The 20248-nt window shown below is 43.6% G+C and overlaps 1 protein-coding gene across 1 annotated transcript in view; it reads right to left on the minus strand.

Moving 5' to 3' along the window:
- The window catches only part of SH3BGR (SH3 domain binding glutamate rich protein), a 141410-nt gene that overhangs the window by 19506 nt on the left and 101656 nt on the right, over window positions 1–20248 (minus strand). Inside the window, exon 4 of the mRNA XM_073617243.1 lies at window positions 2993–3073. Within this exon, the coding sequence (XP_073473344.1) occupies window positions 2993–3073 (81 nt within the window). The remainder of the gene's footprint in view (window positions 1–2992; window positions 3074–20248) is intronic.

Here is a 20248-nt window from a genome sequence, read left to right on the forward strand (position 1 = left end):
CCTCTTAAAGGTATGTTTAGGTGTGGCAGATGCGCCATCTGCAAGTATGTTGAATGCACGGACGTGTTCACCGACTCTGACGGTAAGAGACAGTTTAAAATTTATAATTTCATCAATTGCAATACCACACGAGTAGTGTATATGCTCACTTGCCCTTGTGGCAAAAAATATGTGGGTAAGACAAAGAGGAAGTTGAAGATCAGAGTCGGTGAGCACGTCCAAAGCATTCTCAGCAAAGATGATGAGCGCCCCATTCCCCTACATTTCCTCAAGTTCCATGGGGGGGACCCCACTGGGCTTTCTGTCAAGGGTATCTACAGGTTAAATCTTCCCCTCAGAAGGGGTGATTTTGACAGAATTCTTTGCCAGAAAGAAAAAATGTGGATATATACCCTTGACAGCATGTCCCCTCATGGGTTAAATAACGAGTGCAATCTGTCAGTGTTCCTTACCCCTTAGGTCCATATTCACATTTATTGCCTTTTCTCCCTCTTTTTTTTTTTTTTTTTTTTATTATTATTTATCATTTAATTTTCACTTCCATATCATATTATATTTTATTTTCTACCTTCTATTTAGTTTTAGTTTTAGTTTCTCCTCTCTACTCCACTCCCTTCTCTCCCTCCCTTCTTTGTTTAAGCAGTTCATGTTCTGTATAGAGGTGGTGCACCCACGGACCGGCCCTTTCCATTTATTTGCATAATCTTTGTTGTCTTCCGGTCTGAATGGCAGTCCATTTGTTGTACCGTTGCCAGGCCAACAGATAGCCATTGTATCCACGTAGGTGAGTGGGAGGGCTATATAAGTTGTTCGCTCTGGCAACGGCGCATGCTCTGAAGAAATCCCTGTGACGGATGAAACGCGTCAGCATGACGCCATCACGCTCCACCTAGCGTCACACACAGACCCACCCATCAGCCCTGGGTATTCCGTCCGCCCTCGTGTGAGGCCTCACAGCATGGAACCAGGAAGTGGACGCTGACCTACGCCGCACTCAGACGGCAAGCTCTAATACGCCTCCGCTCCCCATCACTGCTGCTGGCAAACCAAGCACACGGATCTACGAAGTCCCATCCAGCTGACCTGATCTGGATGTAGCCGCTCCGTACCATCTGAGATGATTCAAGTGGGATTGGCATGATCCACTAGCCTGCTCAACTTCGGTATCCCGGGACTGGTGAGACTGTATCTGTTCATATTCTAATCGTGACTGATGTCACCATAGTTACACAGTTGTCTCCCACCCACTGTTAATTTCATTCACAGTGATCATTACCGATGCAGGCACATCTACACCTTTGCACCATCCCCACATAGCGGCTCATCTACTTCACCAGTCATTGTATGACACTCAGCTGTTAGTGTCTTAATCAGTTATGTCCATGCAATACATCTCAAGGCTCACCTAAGGCCTGGCATTGGCATTCTACAAGGCGGACTCCCCCCTAACCATTCGGCTGCATACACCAATCTCCCAGCCTTGACCCACAACCTTCTGAGATACTTATGAGACGCTTCATGTTTTGCTGTGTATCTTTTCACTCATTAATCCAGCTGGGCGTTCTTGTTGTGTATGTTTAGTGGTGGCCATCTGTGTGTTGTTTTGTTCCTAGACAACGTTGTCTATTTTATTTTCTTAGTGTCAGGTCTTGGTTCACTTATTGTCATAATTTTTGATTTTGTGTTTGGTGTATATGTGGAATTATTCAACTCAAATATTAAATTTTTCATATTTTTGCTAATCTGCTGGTTCCTTGTTGATGAATTCTTTTTCCCTGGGTGGAACTGGCACCTGTCCCGTTCCTCTCCCTTGGGTCCCCTTTTTTGTGATATGCCTTTAATTCAGAGGAACACACCCTACTATCTCAATTAGATTCCCCGGGTGTTATGCAATTAGCTTTATCCATATACAGATGTAGTTAGGGTATTTCCCTCATCTGTTATTATTTTTCATATTGAATCAATTTGAGTCTCCTGGATCATAAATTCCCTCCCTTCCCCTCCTTGTTGTTTTGCATTGATAGGTAGCACTGATGGACGGCACTGATAGAGGGCACTGTTAGGCAGCACTGATCAGGAGGCACTGGCAGCCATCACTGATGGGCATTGATTGGCATTCCTGGTGGCCATGAGTGGGCATCCCTGGTGGTCCTGAGTGGGCATCCCCGGGGGGCTGCACTGATAATCAGTGTAGACCCCCCCCTGTCAGGACAGCAGCCGATCGGCTGTCCTCTACTCACGTCTGTCAGTGCGAGTGGAGGAAAAGCCAATAAACGGTTCTTCCTATTTACACTGTGATCAGCTGTGGTTGGACACAGCTGATCACGTGGTAAAGAGCCTACGTCAGGGGCTCTTTACCAAGATCGGAGATGCGGTGTGTCAGAATGACACATCGCACCACCGATCACTTTGCTGAGTGCCACCGCGGTCGCGCGCCAGCTTGTTAACCTGCTGGACGTCATATGACGCCCAGTCTTGATAACTAAACCACTTTGCGCTTGTCATTCTGCATACAGTGGGCGGGAAGTGGTTAAAGTATTCACTTGGCCTCATAAATTCTCCAGATCTCAATCCAATCGAGCATTTGTGGGATATGCTGGAAAAAGAAATGTGATCCATGAAGGCCTCTTCTCACATTTTACAGCACTTTAAGAATCTGCTACTGACAGATACCACAGCATACCATTAAAGGTCTAGTGGTGTCCATGCCTTGATGGGTCAGGGCTTCTTTGGCAGCAAAAGGGGGGCCTACTCAATATTAGGTTGGTGGTCATAAAGGTATGGCTGATCGGTCCATTTCCATACGTATTCACGTGTTTTATTTATATATTTAATGCCTGTATACTGTATGTTCATGCAAAGTTCCATATTTTAGTAACAAGGTGAGAGGCCTTCCTGCCTTTACCACTACTGTAGGGCGTACTGGGAAACTTTTTCATACAGTCTGGAGAAGCTCTTGAATCACTCGGTAACAATTACAAAGGTCACATACCTGCTTCTCCTCTTCTGCGTTAGTTATCACTTCTTGGTTTTCAGCAGGCTTTTCTGTGTCTTCGGCAGAAATGTCAATGCTCTAACAAAAGAAAGGCACACTTAGATCAATATTAAGCCACATACCATGAAGTGTCCTAAATACATTGCTAACTGCTGATGCAAGGACTGTCTCCTATGACCATCCCTTATGACCCCGAGTTTGTTGAATACTCACAATGGAATATGACCAGAGCAGTATAGAGGCCAGTGCTTAAAGCTGGCTATAAACCAAAATATTTTTTCATCTGGCCTGCAGGCTGCACAAATAAAAAAAAATCCAAAGCTGCCCATAAACTGGTAGATTTTTTTTTTATGGACGTTCATATGAAAAAATCTCATCAGTAGATACAATAATAAAAAAAAAAAAAATGTAATAGTGCATCACTCCCAAATGTAAATCATATACAAAAAATATCTGTGAATACATCAGACTCACAAAAATCACATAAAAATGTGTTAATAAGTGTGGTGCAGCGGGTATGTGAATAAATGCAACCAAATATAAATCAACTCCAAAGCCGCGTACACACGATCGGACTTTCCGACGGGAAATGTGTGATGACAGGCTGTTGGCGGTAAATCCGACCGTTTGTACGATCCATCGGACAATTGTCGTTGGATTTTCTGCAGACAAATGTCTGTTGTCGGATTTTCTGAGCGTGTGTACACAAGTCCGTCGGATAAAAGTCGAAAGTACAAACACGCATGCTCAGAAGCAAGGGCGAGCTGGAAGCGGGCGCTCTTGTAAACTAGCGTTCGTAACGTCCCTGACGTGGCAAATTATGAAATCTAGAAATGCAGCGCACATTCTCTTCTTCTTTATTGAGATAATAATGAAGCTGCTTTGCTGGTGATACTGATGGAGTTATTGCAAATGAATTTTCAAAGGCTTTTTTTTTACTGGTGATATCAAGAATAATATTTTCCTGACAGACTCCATGGCAGCAACGTGTGGGTTAAGTCCCGCCTCTACTACCCTATAGGACACTACTCCCATAAATCTTTGCTCCCTGCCCCCGGCCGTGTTCTTTTTTTGTCCTCCTCGCAAGACCTAGTGTTGGTCTTCCTACCTGAAGATGTTTACCCCCACGATCAAGGTTGGCCGAGCTGCGACTTGGATCAGGATAAGTCGCATTACTCCGCTAAGCCCTAGCTATTAGCAGGGTATGGAGTGGGGCATTGGAAGAGGCGCAGGAAGAAGCCGTTTTCCCTGGCCACTGGCAGGCGAGGCCGCGCATGGGTTGGATAGCCAGCTATTAGCAGGTGACCCCTTGTTGCCCCTGGAAAGTCCGGTGTTTACCTTCGGCCTGATGATCGTGGCGGGATTGGTGAGATGTTTCCTTGCTATCATGGCAGCAGTTTCTGTTGGAATTCCTTGTTGTTTCTCTCCCTTGTGTGTCTTTCCCCTTCGTCTTACTGTTTATGTGGTTGCAGGCATGGCGGCTGGTTCTTCCTGCGTTCCAGCCGCCGTTTTTACTTTCACTTTGTGTCCGGCCGTACTGCGCATGTGCGGACGGCACGAAACCGAGGTTTGGTTTTTCGCGCATGCGCGATAGCGGCAAATCGCCGCTAATCGCGCATGCGCACTGGCGTTCGCTCGTCACGGGCGGTGACGTCACTGGGGCGCCCTATTTAAACTGGGAAAATAGCCTGCTGACCCTGGGAATGCCTGCAGGCTGTTTTTGGCTCTTCCCCACGCTCCAGTGAATCAGCTACTGGTAAGTAGCTTTACATACAGGAGGGCTGTCGCTCCCTGGCTCATAGCCAAGTTAATTTGTTTGCTTTACGTTAACTCTGCAGTCAGATGGATATTTCTGAAGACATGAGCTCTCCACCACCTGCCTCTGGCCAGCCTCCTCTCACAAGGTACAGGGGCAGGTCCCATTGCCGAGGGTCCTTAGGCGGGTGGGGGGGGTGTATTTCCGCAGATGATCGTTCTTTCTAACTGCTCTGTTTTGTTTCTGTGGTTCTCTGTCTTTTGCTTTAGCCCTTCCAGGTCAGAACAGCGTCGCAGCTCGCACAAAGGAAGTGATTCGTCAAAGTCGCATCACCGGCAATCCTCTTCCAAATCTAAGCATTACGGCTCCTCCTCAAAATCAGGACACCGTGGTGAGGAGCGCTCGCACTCCTCAGTGGCCCACTCCAGCCACTCATCAATTGTCTGCTGGGGATGCAGATCACAAGTACCTGTCGGTAAATCGCTGTGCGATTCCTGCTTCGCCAAAGCTTCCAGGGAAAGAGGTGATTCGGACCAACAACTTAAAGCCCTAGTTGAGAGGGTTGTGAAGGAATCACTTAAGGGTATTGAGGCAGTCCGACCTGTTACCCCTCCGGCAGAGCCACCAGGTTCCCCAGTGAGGGAAACTCAGTTGCAGGACACCTGGGAGTCCTCTGCACCTAGCCACCCTTCAGTGGTCAACTCTGACAGTGACTCGGATGAAGATAATACCTGTGTGGGTTTTGACTTCGCTCTGCTACCTCCCTTGGTCAAGGCTATTAGAGAAACTTTAAATTGGGAGGATCCGACGGCTGTCCCTCCCAAACAGAGAAAATTCTTTAAACAGCTAAAGAAGGAGCGAGTTAACTTTCCTTTCTTTTCTGAGTTGGGCGAGATCATCACAGATGAATGGAGCAAGGTGGAGAAGAAAAACTCCATGCTTACTAAAGTTTCAAAGCTTTATCCCTTTAGGGAGGAAGAAGTGAAGCATCTGGAATCAGCTCCATTGGTGGACGCAGCTGTGATGAGGCTGGTGAAACACGTGACACTCCCCTTGGAGGACACAGTGTCCTTTAAAGACGTTCTGGACAGACGGATTGATGCTGATCTGAGGAGAGTGTACCTTACAGCAGGCATGGCTTGCAAACCAGCCTTAGCCCTGGCAGCCCTGTCCAAAGCTATGGAGGTGTGGACGGATAGTGTTCAAGATACGCTAAGGAATATTTCAGATGACACAGCGAAGAACTCGCCTATTCAAGAATTAAGGCTAGCATCGGCCTTTCTGGGTGAGGCCTCGATTGACATCATTCGTCTGGCGGCCCGAGTAATGCTCTCGTCGGTCACCGCCAAGCGGGCTCTTTGGCTCCGCCCTTGGCTGGCTGACCCAGCCTCTAAGCAGGTATGGTGCCGAATTCCCTACGGGGGCTCTTCTCTTTTTGGCAACAAGCTGGATGAGGCCATTACACGGGCTACTGGCGGGACGTCGGGGTTCCTACCTCAGGATAGGCGCCTGCAAGGCCAAAGAAGATCCTTCCCGAAGAGGCAATATCAAGATCGATCCAGAGAGGCTCGTACTTACAAGCCAGGCCGGGAATTCTCCAGATCCTGGAAATCAAGGCAATCGTCCTTTAAGAAGGCTGCAGGTAGTGAGTCGAAAGGGGAGAGGCAACCTTCCAAATCCTTTTGAAAGTGGGCCCGCTCAGGCAGACCGTGTGGGGGCCCGTCTTTTCCACTTTCGGCATGTCTGGGCGGCTTCGATTCACGACTTCTGGACAATCAAGACAGTCTCCTCTGGTCATGCCTGGACCTTTACCGACCCTCCCAGACTCAGGTGGGTACCCACTACTCTTCCGGCATCAGAAGAAAAAAGGACAATACTTTTAGCCTACATAGAATCTTTGTTGGCCCAAGGCGCTGTCACCCCAGTCCCAGTCAGCCAGCAAGGCATGGGAATGTATTCTCCCCTCTTTCTGGTTCAGAAGAAGAGTGGGGCCTGGAGGCCGGTCATAGACCTAACCCATCTAAATCGCTTCATCAAAAAGGAGAGGTTCAAGATGGAAACACTCTCCACAATTCAACAGTCGGTTCAACCAGGGGACTGGATGGTGTCCATAGACCTCAAGGACGCCTATTTTCACGTCCCAATCGCGGAAAACTTTCAACAATTTCTCCGCTTCTCCGTGGGCAAGCTTCACTTACAATTTACATGCCTTCCCTTCGGGTTATCAACTTCTCCTCGGGTTTTCTCGAAGGTGCTGTTGGCAATAGTAGCTCTCCTGAGAACCAGGGGGATTCGTCTACATCACTACCTGGACGACCTGCTTCTCTTGGCACAGGACAGGGTGCAACTCATAGCACACAGAGGGCAAGTGATTTCCACACTACAGGAATTCGGATGGATTCTGAACCAGGAGAAGAGCCAGTTAGACCCATCTCAGTCTCTGGTGTTTTTGGGTGCCCTCTTCGACACGGTCAGAGGCACCATTTCGTTACCGGAAGAGAAGATCTCGACATTCAGAGACAGGATCCACCCAGCTCTTTCTACTCCTCATCTTCACGCTCTCCAATGCCTGAGGATCATTGGCACTATGGTGGCGACGATTCCGATGGTGAGGTGGGCCCAATGGAGAATGAGGCCTTTTCAGAAGGGCTTCCTTCACCAGTGGAAAGGCAGCAAGACCCAGCTGATTCGGATTACTGCATCCATGAGGCACTCTCTCCTATGGTGGCTCCAACGGGAGAACCTCTCCAACTGCCATTCCATCCTTCCCATTTCTTGGGTGACTATAACAACAGACGCCAGCAACAGGGGCTGGGGTGCCCACTGTCTGGCGGAAGTGGCTCAGGGCACTTGGGAATTCCCCTCCAGAAGGATAGTGTCAAACATCCTGGAGCTGAGAGCAGCCTTTCGGGCACTGCTGGCGTTTCGGCATCTCATTCAAGGCTCCTCGGTCCTACTCAGACTGGACAATACCACAGCAGTGGCATACATAAGAAGGCAAGGGGGGACTCGAAGTCTCTCCTTACTACAAGAGGTAGAGCCAATTATGTCCTGGGCCCAGAAAAACCTGAAGGATCTGACAGCGACATATGTTCCAGGGGTTCAGAATGTTCAGGCAGACTTCCTTTCTCGGAGGCTCCTAGACAACAACGAGTGGTCTCTCCACGAAGAAGTATTCAAGTGGATTCTTTCGTTGGGGTTCCTTCCGGAAGTCGACCTGTTCGCCTCCCCCTGCAACAAAAAGATGGCAAGATACTATTCAAGGTACAGGGACCCTCAAGCGTATGGGGTGGACGCCCTGACGGAGAAATGGTGGTTCAACAGAGCCTATGCCTTTCCGCCAACTCCGATCATCCTCCAATTCCTGAAGAGGCTCAGGGCAGAGACAGCAGAGGTGTTAGCGATAATTCCTTACTGGCCCAACAGGCCCTGGTTCCCTCTCCTAACACTCCTCAGTGTCCGAGATCCGATCCCTCTTCCATCCAGACCAGACCTCCTGTCTCAGGGGTCGAGGCTACACCCTTGCCCGGATCACCTGCGCCTAAGGGCTTGGCTTTTGAAAGGGGAAGGTTGGAGGCGCTAGGCTGCCCGGATGAAGTAATTCCCACTCTCCTTAGTTCAAGAAGGAATAGTACCAACCGAGTGTATGAGAGGATCTGGGCGAAATTTAGCAGCCATATGTCTTCCAGGTCCAACTCCTGTGATAATCTGGCGATTCAGGACGTTCTAAGTTTTCTGCAGACGGGTCTGGACATCTCACTGTCCGTCAGTTCTCTTCGTGTCCAGGTTTCCGCAATATCAGCTTTCTCCGGAGTCGCATGGGCCAAGCACCCTCTGGTCCAGCAATTTTTCAAAGGAGCAGTCAGGCTTAGGCCACAGAGGAAACCCAGATTCCCCAAATGGGATCTTCCGTTAGTCCTGGATTTCTTTGCTCAACTTAACAGATCTCTCTCAGTCAGAGAATTAACCCTCAAGACTTCGTTCCTGATAGCTATAACTTCAGCGAAGAGGGTCTTGGAAATTCAATCCCTGGGGTCCAAGGAACCATTCATCACCTTTTTTCCGGACAGAGTGGTCCTAATACCAATGCTTGGGACAAATCCCAAAGTTACCTCGGTCTTTCACGAGAACCAGGATATCACACTCCCTACCTTCAAATCCACTGGAGGTCCAGATCCACACCCTCTCGATGTAGGAGCTACCCTCAATCAATACCTGGAAGTTACGGCATCTTTCCGTCAATCTGAATTTCTTTTTGTTCTATTCCATGGGAAAAACAGGGGCTCTAGGGCTTCTGTCAGATCCATCGCGGCTTGGGTGGTTCAAGCCATCCAATGGGCTTACAGAGAGAAAGGCTTGGCTCCTCCTGAGGCGGTTACAGCTCACTCTACGAGAAGTCTTTCGACGTCCTGGGCGGCCTCACGTCATGTTGCTCCTGATGTGATCTGCAGAGCAGCTTCTTGGTCTTCGATTCATACCTTCATGACCCATTATTGTGTTGAGCCAGCAACCTTATCTTCTGTTAAATTTGGTTTAAAAGTGCTGTCGGCTGACAGTGTTAAATAAATCTTTTGTTCAGCATTTAGCCCACCCGGGTGTGTATGGCGAGTTATTTCCCACACGTTGCTGCCATGGAGTCTGTCAGGAAAACGGAAAATTCCTATCATAATACTTACCGTAATTTTCCTTTCCTGATGGACTCCATGGCAGCAGGAGTTCCCTCCCCGAATGGCTGAAGTAGGCTAGTTACCGAACACGGCCGGGGGCAGGGAGCAAAGATTTATGGGAGTAGTGTCCTATAGGGTAGTAGAGGCGGGACTTAACCCACACGTTGCTGCCATGGAGTCCATCAGGAAAGAAAAATTACGGTAAGTATTATGATAGGAATTTTCCGTTATTATGCTTTTTTAAAAATTTTTGGGGGGCAAGTTACCACAACACCATTATCCTGTAGCTTTTAAGATCAAAGATACAACTATGTTGGTGTCCCTTGTTAATTTTACAGTGTATTTTTTTAAATGTAACGGCCTACTCCCAAACTGTCATTTGAAGTAAAACACATATTATTCTACACAATTTTTTTTTATTGTGCATAAAAAAAAGAAAACAAATAAAATTAGACATGCTATCTGCCAATAGAACTTAACCAAAAAGTGCATTCTATGCATCCAAAAATATAGAAAATATAACAATTCAAATCACTATTACTCAACCAAAAAATAAAATAATGCATGCATGTGTCCTGCTTCCTATAAGGGGGTCAACAATGCCAAGAGTTGGTGAAAGCAGGGGTCCAACAACCGGAGATAATTCCGACAAACATCCGGATTATTCTCCTGGAGCTCCATCAGCAAAGGCATATGACATAATTGGTCACAATTAATAAAGCAACCAATTTTTGGTCCAAGAAATCTATAAACCTTATTCTCTCTTCAAAGTATTTTTGTTGACCCACCACCAATAGGTGAAGTGTTCGCTCAACCTTAAATATCCGACCCCACTACAGAGTCAAATAAGCCTTTAATACACTCCTCTTATAGAGAATGCAGCTAGATCTTCTTATCTTCCCATCCAGGGGTATATCTGCTTCCTTTCCTTTTCCTCTTTGATCCTCATTCCTCAGTATGTTATATCATGAAACAAAACAAAAACACTATAGTGCCCTCCATTCACCCTCATTTCTTGCAGAAAAAACTGGATTAAAAACACTCACAAGAACATCAGGATAACATGGGCTTCGGCTCCTTCCACCTATACACGTTACACCCTCTGATTGTGCTTCCTCAGTGGGCCTAAGAATGTTTATAGTACACAAGTGGTTTTATAGGCTTTTATGAGATTATTGTTTCATTATTCACATTCATTTTAGGTGTCTTTAATTGGGTGGAGTTGTGCTAGAGTTACTAGTAGACTTCATATATATATATTTATATATATATATATATATAAAATCATATTATCAGGTTGATTTATATTTGGTTGCATTTATTCACATACCTGCTGCGCCACACTTATTTACACATTTTTAAGTACTTTTGTATGGTGGTTGGTTGTGAACGCATCAAAAGAGTGTTGGTTGCATCTTAACCTGGGTTATAAGGCAATATTTGTGTGTTTATCTTATAATTAGGGAAGTTGTGCTGATTTGTTACACAATTATTTTGTCACAAAAAAATCACATGACAGTAAATACATAAATAAACAATAAATCATCAAATCTGTATAAAAAAAATACAGATTAAACTATGTGCAACCACTACAGTTAATATATTGCAGCTCAAAAAAAAAATCAGAAACTTTCATAGTGCTCACTGCTAGTTATTTAATCAAATGGCAAAGTAGTTTAAAAACACTTAGATGATAAATCAGCATATGCGTAAGCCTATCAGTAAGCCGCCAATCCTAGTTTCTTAACTTTCAACCGACATGCACGATGATGTCATAGACTCCTCCGCACTGGATGCATTGTGTTCCAATTGTACTTCCTCAGCAATAGCCCACCTAAGGCTTCATGTACACTACAACTCCTAAACTTGAGCTTAGGAGCTTTTGGCATTTTTTGCCCAAACTCCTAAACTCAACTACATAAAAACCTGCATGTCCATAAACACATAGGCTTTTAGGATCATTTAGGAGCTGCTGTGGTTAGGGGAGGTTCAACCTCTCTCAACCTCCCTCTCCTGGACGTGGATGAATCGCATTCAGGATAGGAATGTCTTGACCACCAGCTGCAAAATGTGGCAAAATCGCAGCGAGATTTTCCATTTTCCCACGGCCAGTGGTCATAATAGGCTATGTGTACATGAAGCCTATGGAAGTCAAATCAAGATGCAATGGGTCTGATTTACTGAAGGCAAATAGATTGTGCACTTTGCAAAGTGCAGTTGTACTCTGCGAGTGGAGTTGCGCCAGAGTTAAGTAAATGAGCAGAAGCTCTGCTGACTTAGTAAAAACAATGTGGGACTCTAGTGAAATAGAAACATAGTGATTTGATATAAGTAAATCAAGAAAAAAATAACTGGTTTAAATAAACATAAAGTCCATAGGTGAAATGGAATATGTAGTGAAACTGAATGCCCCTTAAAGGGACAGATGCCAAATGTTCATAACATCATTGAGACATCAAAAAATAATGAATGGGTGATGAGATAATATGTGAAAGTGAGTAGTCCGCCACCGATAGAAAGAAGGCTTACCAGATGGTTTGAACTCAAAAGGACATACGTCCTATGAGTCAAACAGGCTTGTATTGGCAAATGCCAAAGTTAAAGACATCGGATCTGGAAACCTTTGACACGTAAACCAAATTCTCATACAGTCATTGGGTAGTGATCTAGAATAGAAGGTATTTCCATACATACAAATGGATGGTTTCTCCCATATATTCACATGTATATCAAAGAAAGGGGAACAAAGGAAGGCCACATAGCGTAATTCCGTATAAAAAAAATTAGAAATTTAATGAGTTAAAAAACTTTGAGAAACGTAAACAGCACTTTAAAAGTACAGTGGAGGCCTACCCGACGCGTTTTGTCTACATAGACATCATCTGGGGTGGGGTATAAATCACAGTGGCATAGTGTGGGATTGAGCACACAGATGAGCTGAAGTTTTACACAAAGGTTGTAGAAGATGTGTTTGCACAGTGCTCTAAGGCAGGGGTCGCCAACCCCCGGGGCGCGGCCTAGTGTTGCCAACCTTTAGTATTTTTACTGGCAGCCAGTAAAAAACAGGCACTTTTCTCCTGCCAGTAAATGCCAGTAAGAGGAAAAGGTTGCCAGTAAAAAATATGGCCGTGGCGCTTGACTCTGAGCTGGGAAAGCGCAGCTCAGGTCCAGGACCATCCAAGTACCTGCTACAGTGTGTTTGGGTGGTACCGGCGGGGAGACGGTGCCTGATCATGTCGTGTGATGTCATGGTGCAAGGGAGCCAAGCGGAGTGGCCAGAGCCTCGAGTGCGGGTCTGTGGGACGGGTGCAAGGCAAGCCGGGTGTAGGACTGTCACTGCTATTTGGACTGGAGGGGACTGAGAGGACCACCTGGCATGGATAGAGACTGTCACTGTGACTCAGGATGGGATGTGTCAGTGATCTATGCTGCTGCACACTGCTGTCAGTGTCACTGTGAGAGTCTGTTTCATGTGCGTGTGTTGCCCATTCTAATTTCATGCCCCTAAGTCCTGTCCCTGAGCCACTTACTTACTATATTTAAAATAGAATAAGAAATATGCTTTTTGCCTTAATATCTACCTTGAATCACGTTGCTAATTGCATATTGTACTTATTTGTAGCCTAAATAGTGAAATTTGCACTTACAACTGTAATTTTTGAACTTTTGGAAATGCCAGTAAAAACTTGGCGGTGCCAGTAAGTTTTGAGTGTTGTGTCAGTAAATTTAAATCTGGTAGGTTGGCAACACTGCCATGGCCCACTACCGGCCCGTAGCGTCTTTGCAGCCGGGCCACGGCAGGCAGCATGACATTTTAAGGCACCGGTGGATCAGAGAGGAGAGCGGGCGGGAGAATGAGAGAAGTGGGCTGGCGAGCAGAGATGACATCTCTCTCCGCCCACCTAGCATCACCACTCTTCCGCCCTCACAGCATGAGGAATGTCGGCAGTGCAGCAGGGAGCAGAGAGATGACATCATCTCTCCCTGCCCACCTAGCCAGGGCCGTCTTTAAGGCAGGGCAAAAGGGGCAGCTGCCCTGGGCCCTGTCATCGCTGTGGGGCCCAAAGCAGCTGCCTCATACTTGCCAACTTTCCCAGTTTAAATTCCCTCAGACCTTGAGGTTTTAGTCTCATGTTGTGTCCTAATTAGGCATGTGCAATTCGTTCCGTTTCGAATTCGTTTTTTAACGAATTTCGACAAATTCGTTAGTTCGGGAATATCCGAATTAACAAAAACCCGTTTAACAAATTTTTCCGAATATTTGAAATTTCGATAAAATTGGACATTCGTAAATTCGGGCATTCGTACATTCGTACAATCGCAATTTACGAATGTACATTCGTACATTCGTACATTAGTAAATTAGTGAATTCGTAAATTTGTAAATTCGAAAATCTGAAATAATAGTTAACTAATAATAATTTAACTATTAGTAATTACTAGTAACTTTTAAATTATAGGTATTGTAATTTCCTTTCAAATTTGGCTCTTAGTGAACGTAACACATACAAATTTATCCGAAGTTATGAATGATCCGAAAAAACGGAATGGAACGTAATGAATTAATAATAATAAATAACAATAATAATAATAACAACATTTTAATATTATTATTTATTATTAATTTGTTCCGTTCCATTTGTTTAGATGCAGCATTTGTTTTGGATAATTCGTAACTTCGGATAAATTCGTACTTGTTACGTTCACTGACAGTCAAATTTGAAAGGAAATTACAATACCTATAATTTAATAGTTAGTTACTATTTCAGATTTTGGAATTTTCGGGTTTTTGGATTTTCAAACTTCGAATTTACAAATTTCCGAATTTTCTAATTTACAAATGTACGATTTTACGAATTTAGGAATGTACGAATGAACGAATGTACGAATGAACAAATGTTCGAATTTACGAATGTACGAATGAACGCATTTACGAATTTACGAATGAACGAATTTACGAATCGCGATCATAGCGAATGACCCGAAAAACACAAAAAATAATAAACTAATGAAACTAAAATGAACGATTTTTTTGGCTGTGCACATGTCTAGTTCTAATATCTCACCTGCAGACCCTGTGTTTACATGTAAATACCGGCATTCATATGTAAATAGTGGCAGACCGGCAGCATTCTATGTAAACAGAGGTGGTATTCATATGTATATCATGCCCCCCTGAGATCAAATCCACCATCACCTATACTGACTGCTACTCACAGGGGAGATAAAGGGGCATGCTTGAAAGTCCTGCCTACAACTGTGGTCATTAAGCCTACCATCAGCCTGTTCTGCAAAGGTAAGCAAATTATTTATTTATTTATTTCAGGTGCTTATATATAGCGCCGTCAATTTACACAGCGCTTTACATATACATTGTACATTCACATCAGTCCCTACCCTCAAGGAGCTTACAATCTAAGGTCCCTAACTCACATTCATACATACTAGGGACAATTTAGACAGGATCCAATTAACCTACCAGCATGTCTTTGGAGTGTGGGAGGAAACCGGAGTACCCGGAGGAAACCCACGCAGGCACAGGGAGAACATGTTAGTTCGGGGGGGGGGGTAGTGTGTGGTGTGCAGAAGTAGGCAGAGAAGGAATTACAGTTTGGGGTGCACAGGTGAGCAAGGTCCAGTCCATGGTGTGCAGCCAGTGAGGAGATGTGCTGTAACCTCTAGCAACCAATTAGTAAGCAGTAATGATGTGCAGTAACCAATCAGTGAGCAGTATTGATGTACAGTAATCTCTACCAACCAATCAACAAGCAGAAATCATGTGCTGTAACCTCTAGCAACTAATCAGTGAGCCGAAATGTGTGCTGTAACCTCTAGCAACCAGTCAGTGAGCTGTAATGATACACTGTAACCTTTGGCCACCAATCGCAATCACTGTCTGATCTGATTCAGTAAACTGATTTTGAGTCTAACTGCTATTTATTGTATGTCTCAGATCAGGTGGAGAGCAAAACTGCATGGGGGGCCCCAAGAACATTTTTGCCCAGGGTCCAATCAATATTAAAGACGGCCCTGCGCCTAGCACCATCGCTCTTCCGCCCTCACAGCATACAGAATGTGGGAGGTGCAGCGGGGAGCAGAGAGATGACATCACCTCTCACCGCCCTCCCCGCATCTCTGCTCTCCTGCCCTCACTCAAGAACGATCACTGAACCGGTGTCACCAATGCAGTGAAAATCCTCATCTGGTGGCACTGGCAGGTGATGTGGCAAGTGGCATTCCTCATCTGGTGGCACAGGCAGGTGACATGGCAAGTGGCATTCCTCAACTGGTGGCACAGGCAGGCGACGTGGCAAGTGGCATTCCTCATTTGGTGGCAGGCAGCATGGCAAGTGGCATTCCTCATCTGGTGGCACAGGCAGGTGACGTGGCAAGTGGCATTCCTCAACTGGTGGCACAGGCAGGTGACGTGGCAAGTGGCATTCCTCATCTGGTGGCAGGCAGCGTGGAAAGTGACATTCCACATCTGGTGGCAGGCGACATGGAAAGTGACACACTCAGGGCTCCCACTGATTCAGCATTATGGCGAGTTGAACTATTTCATTTATATTATAATGTAAACTAAGAAATAATGCGCTTTATTCAATCTGACACCATACCAACGTTGGTGCTGTGATGATTGAAGTACCAACAGCAGAACACCAGCTATTGCCCAGATAAATTGCCTGCGAAATTCGCTTACCCCCCCCCCCCGCGTCTGAGTAACCCCCCACCCCCCGGGGCCTTGGCACAATTTTCTTCCACGCAGCCGGTCCCCGGTGCCAAAAAGGTTGGGGACCACTGCTCTAAGGAACTGAAACTAATTGACTGGCACAGATTGTGATCACTGTGGAAGACACCAGTGTGATTTATATGTACATTGGTTTACTTTTTATTGCCACTTGTTACTGTTTGCACATAGTTTATTTGCACTTTTTTTTATTATGTTTATATATATTTATATATATTTTTTATTATGTTTATTATATTTTTTTTTATTATTTTATGGATTGGTTGATTCATTGTTTATTCACGGGTTCACTGTTACATACATTTTTGAGAGTCTGATGTATTCATGTATATTTTTTTGTATATAATTTATGTTTGGGAGTGCTGTACTAGTACAATTTTGTATTTATTTTGTTTAGTGTGTGAATCACATTTCAGTGCAGGCCAGCTCTGATTACACAATTAAGTTTTGGTGTGGGGCAGCGCAGAGACATTATAATATATTAATTAGTAGATTCGGTAATGCCTTCAGGACTTGACGAATGTTGTTTGAAACTACTTCAAAGTTTCATTTTCTTTTAACATTCGATTTTAGAATGAATGGAATTTACCAACCGAAAACCACATAAACTCTTCAAATTTTGTTAAAATTTTTATTAAGATTTTCCATCCTACTCCTTTGGTTTTTGTGATCACTATGGTCAAAATGATTGTTGCTGTGACCACATTACCTATTAGAAAATAAAATAAACGTTACAAAATGCGCGAGCGTTCTGCCTGTGTAGGTATATGTGGAATACCTGTGCATCCCTGTGTGGGTAAACATGACCCTCAAGGGGTGTATGCTTTAGTAGGCCTTAGACTACAGCCAGAGGGGGTTGTACACATTCCGTAACAATTTTACTCCCTGCTGCATTCGGCAGGCATTACCACCCCCAAATGTGACCCATTTACACTCACTGGCCACTTTATTAGGTACACCTGTTCAATTGCTTGGTAACACAAATTGCTAAGCAGCCAATCACATGGCAGCAACTCAATGCATTTAGGCATTTAGCCATCTAGACATGGTGAAGACAACTTGCTGAAGTTCAAACAGAGCATTAGAATGTGGAAGAAAGGGGATTTAAGTGACTTTGAACATGGCATCGTTGTTGGTGCCAGGTGGGTCTGAGTATTTCAAAAACTGCTGTTCTACTGGGATTTTCACGCACAGTGATGATCAATCAAGGTTTGCAGAATACCATCTCTGAACGCACAGCACATCCAACCTTGAAGCAGATGGGCTACCGCAGCAGAAGACCCCACCGGACGCCACTCCTGTCAGTTAAGAACAGGAAACTGAGGCTACAATTCGCACAGTAACAAATAAAATATTTTGTTGCGCTGATATTAACCTTCCAGTCAATCCATGCACAGTTTATAAATAAATCAATCCCTCCAAGCGATAATAAGATAATTAAATAATTAGAATAGATATGGGTCTGGTTAGGTTAGAAACACTATAACCACTGAGCTATAGTATTATGGTCCACAGAGTAAATAAATTACAGGCACCGCCTGTGATATCGGCTAAATATAAATATAATTGCTATACATATCATCCAATATTAATACAAATACCAATAATTCTCTCATATGATTAAAAAATTCCAACTTGAAACTGTGTGTTGATAGCCGTTCTTAATTATAGAGAGTATGCATTACACTAATGTATATTGTTAAGCAGAATCCCATATGTGCCAAAGATAGATCTGTTCACAAAATCCCCCAATAGTTCTGTATGTTATAAGGGGTTTCCAGATGGATGTTCTCAGATATCGCGAATATATAAAATAAAAAGAAGAGACATCATTGCGCAATAAACGATTGCTTTAGAATAGCAGCACTTCACTAGGTACACTCACATAAGCCTGGATAATCAATGCCTGGATGGAGAAAAACAATCAGTCACTTGGGGCGCGGTGAGTCCTCACATCGCTCGACCCGAGTCTCCATTTATATATTGGTGCTAGAGTTAGCGTTACTATAGAGACAGCGGTATATTATTGGATCATCATTTTGTTTTTACACCAAGCTTTTCCTGAACATACTGCATACAAGCTTTATTAAACAATCCATTAAAATGTAAAACTTAACAAAACTGTTCACCGAGCGCTTATTGATATAAATCTACATTAAAACAAGGAAGCAATATCTAATCCACATCCTCCCTCTGGTAGTTCCTATGTACACATAAATAAAATAACTTGAAATATAAAAATAACTTCATTTGAATAATAATTTAAATAAACATAGGGCTGTGGTCCATTCTTACTCTGACTCAATCATAGTCATTACAACACACAGGTTTCATAAACAGCCATGTAGATATGGCTAATTGAGTAAAACCAACCATATTTAGAAAAAATATTAACTCTATAAGATATAATGAGACGAGAGAGCAAAACAAAAAATATATGATAGAAAACAAAACCCTTATTATAGTTAGATGATAGTGATACTCATACAGTATCAATTGATTAGTATCTAGGTCTTCATTAATCCACCATGCATATATATAAATAATTAAAAGCGTATAAACTTAAAATGTATGTATAAAAAGGCCCTTTGCTGGTGACTTTCATTAACTGCACATTGTTTGTCAAAATGATCTATCCACATTAACATGGTTTAAAATTAACATAGACTTCTATATATTCTAAAAAATTATGTATTCAAAATTATTTAAAATTATTGAGGGATAGTGGACAATAAGAACAACACAAATTAAATATAATAATACTTATAAAAATTAAAATCATCCAAAAATGGAAAACAGAGAGTTATGGAATCTACAAGGGATATGAAAAAAACTAATTAATAATCTGATATGAAACATTTAAATCAAAGTCAATATTCAACCCCCTCGGCGCAAGTGTACACATCTCAAAAATCCACCTGGATTCACTTTTGCTCAATTCTCTAATTTTATTAGATCCTCTCCAGTGTGGCGTGTATCTATCAATGGCCCAAAATTTCAGGCCTGTGGGATCTTTATTGTGGTGAGTTGTGAAGTGTTTAGAAACACTGTGCTTTGGCAAACCGTTCCTAATATTCTGTATATGTTTTCTAATACGTTTCCACAATGGTCGTTTTGTTCTCCCAACATACTGTAGGGAGCATGCACATTGTAGCACATAAACCACTCCCTCAGTTCTTGGTGCTTGTAGATTCAAATTTTGTACACTTTTGTCTGTTGAAATTAGTGTTTTTACATGCGAAACATCTTTTGCACGGGTAGAAACCTTTACCCTGGAAAAAAGTTAGACCTGCTGATTTTTTGGGGGGGGTCGGGGACATTTTTTACTACTAGATCTCTCAACGTGGGTACTCGTCTGTAGATAAAATGGGGTTTTTCAGGTAGACCATTTTGGAGCATTTTATCAGCTTTAAGGAGGGGCCAGTATTTTTTAATGATTTTTTCCACTTGTTTGTGTTGAACACTATAGTTCATTATTAGTGGGATCTCCTTTTGTTGTTGCTGTTTTTTTTGTCTATCTTGGATTAATTCATCTCGTGGCATTTGGAATACTTCCTGTATTTTATCTTCGATAAATTCCTTGTTGTACCCTTTTGCTAAAAATTTGTCTCCTATCCACTTTGCTTGGTCCAGATATTCATTGTTATCTGAACAGTTCCTTCTAAGCCTAATCATCTGGCCCTTTGGGATATTTATCAGCCAAGGTTCATGATGGCAGCTGTCCACCGGTATATAGCTGTTTCTTTCTACCGGTTTAAAAAGGTCTTTGTACTAATAACTCCTTCCACAACCTTTATTTGCAAATCAAGAAAGTTAACAGCCTCATCACTGATCTCATACGCAAGTTTGATATTTCTTTGATTGTCATTAAGCCGATCAAGAAATTGGGTAAGGCTCTCCCTATCCCCCTCCCATATTATGATGCAATCATCAATGAACCTCCTATATAGCTTCATATTTGTAGGTTTATTGGAGAAAATAGTTTGGTCCTCCCAATTTGCCATAAAGATATTGGCTATGCTGGGTGCACATTTTGCACCCATTCCAATGCCATTCAATTGCCTATAATAGTCTCCATTGTA

This window comes from Aquarana catesbeiana, linkage group LG02, assembly GCF_042186555.1.
Source record: "Aquarana catesbeiana isolate 2022-GZ linkage group LG02, ASM4218655v1, whole genome shotgun sequence".
NCBI classification, from domain to species: domain Eukaryota; kingdom Metazoa; phylum Chordata; class Amphibia; order Anura; family Ranidae; genus Aquarana; species Aquarana catesbeiana.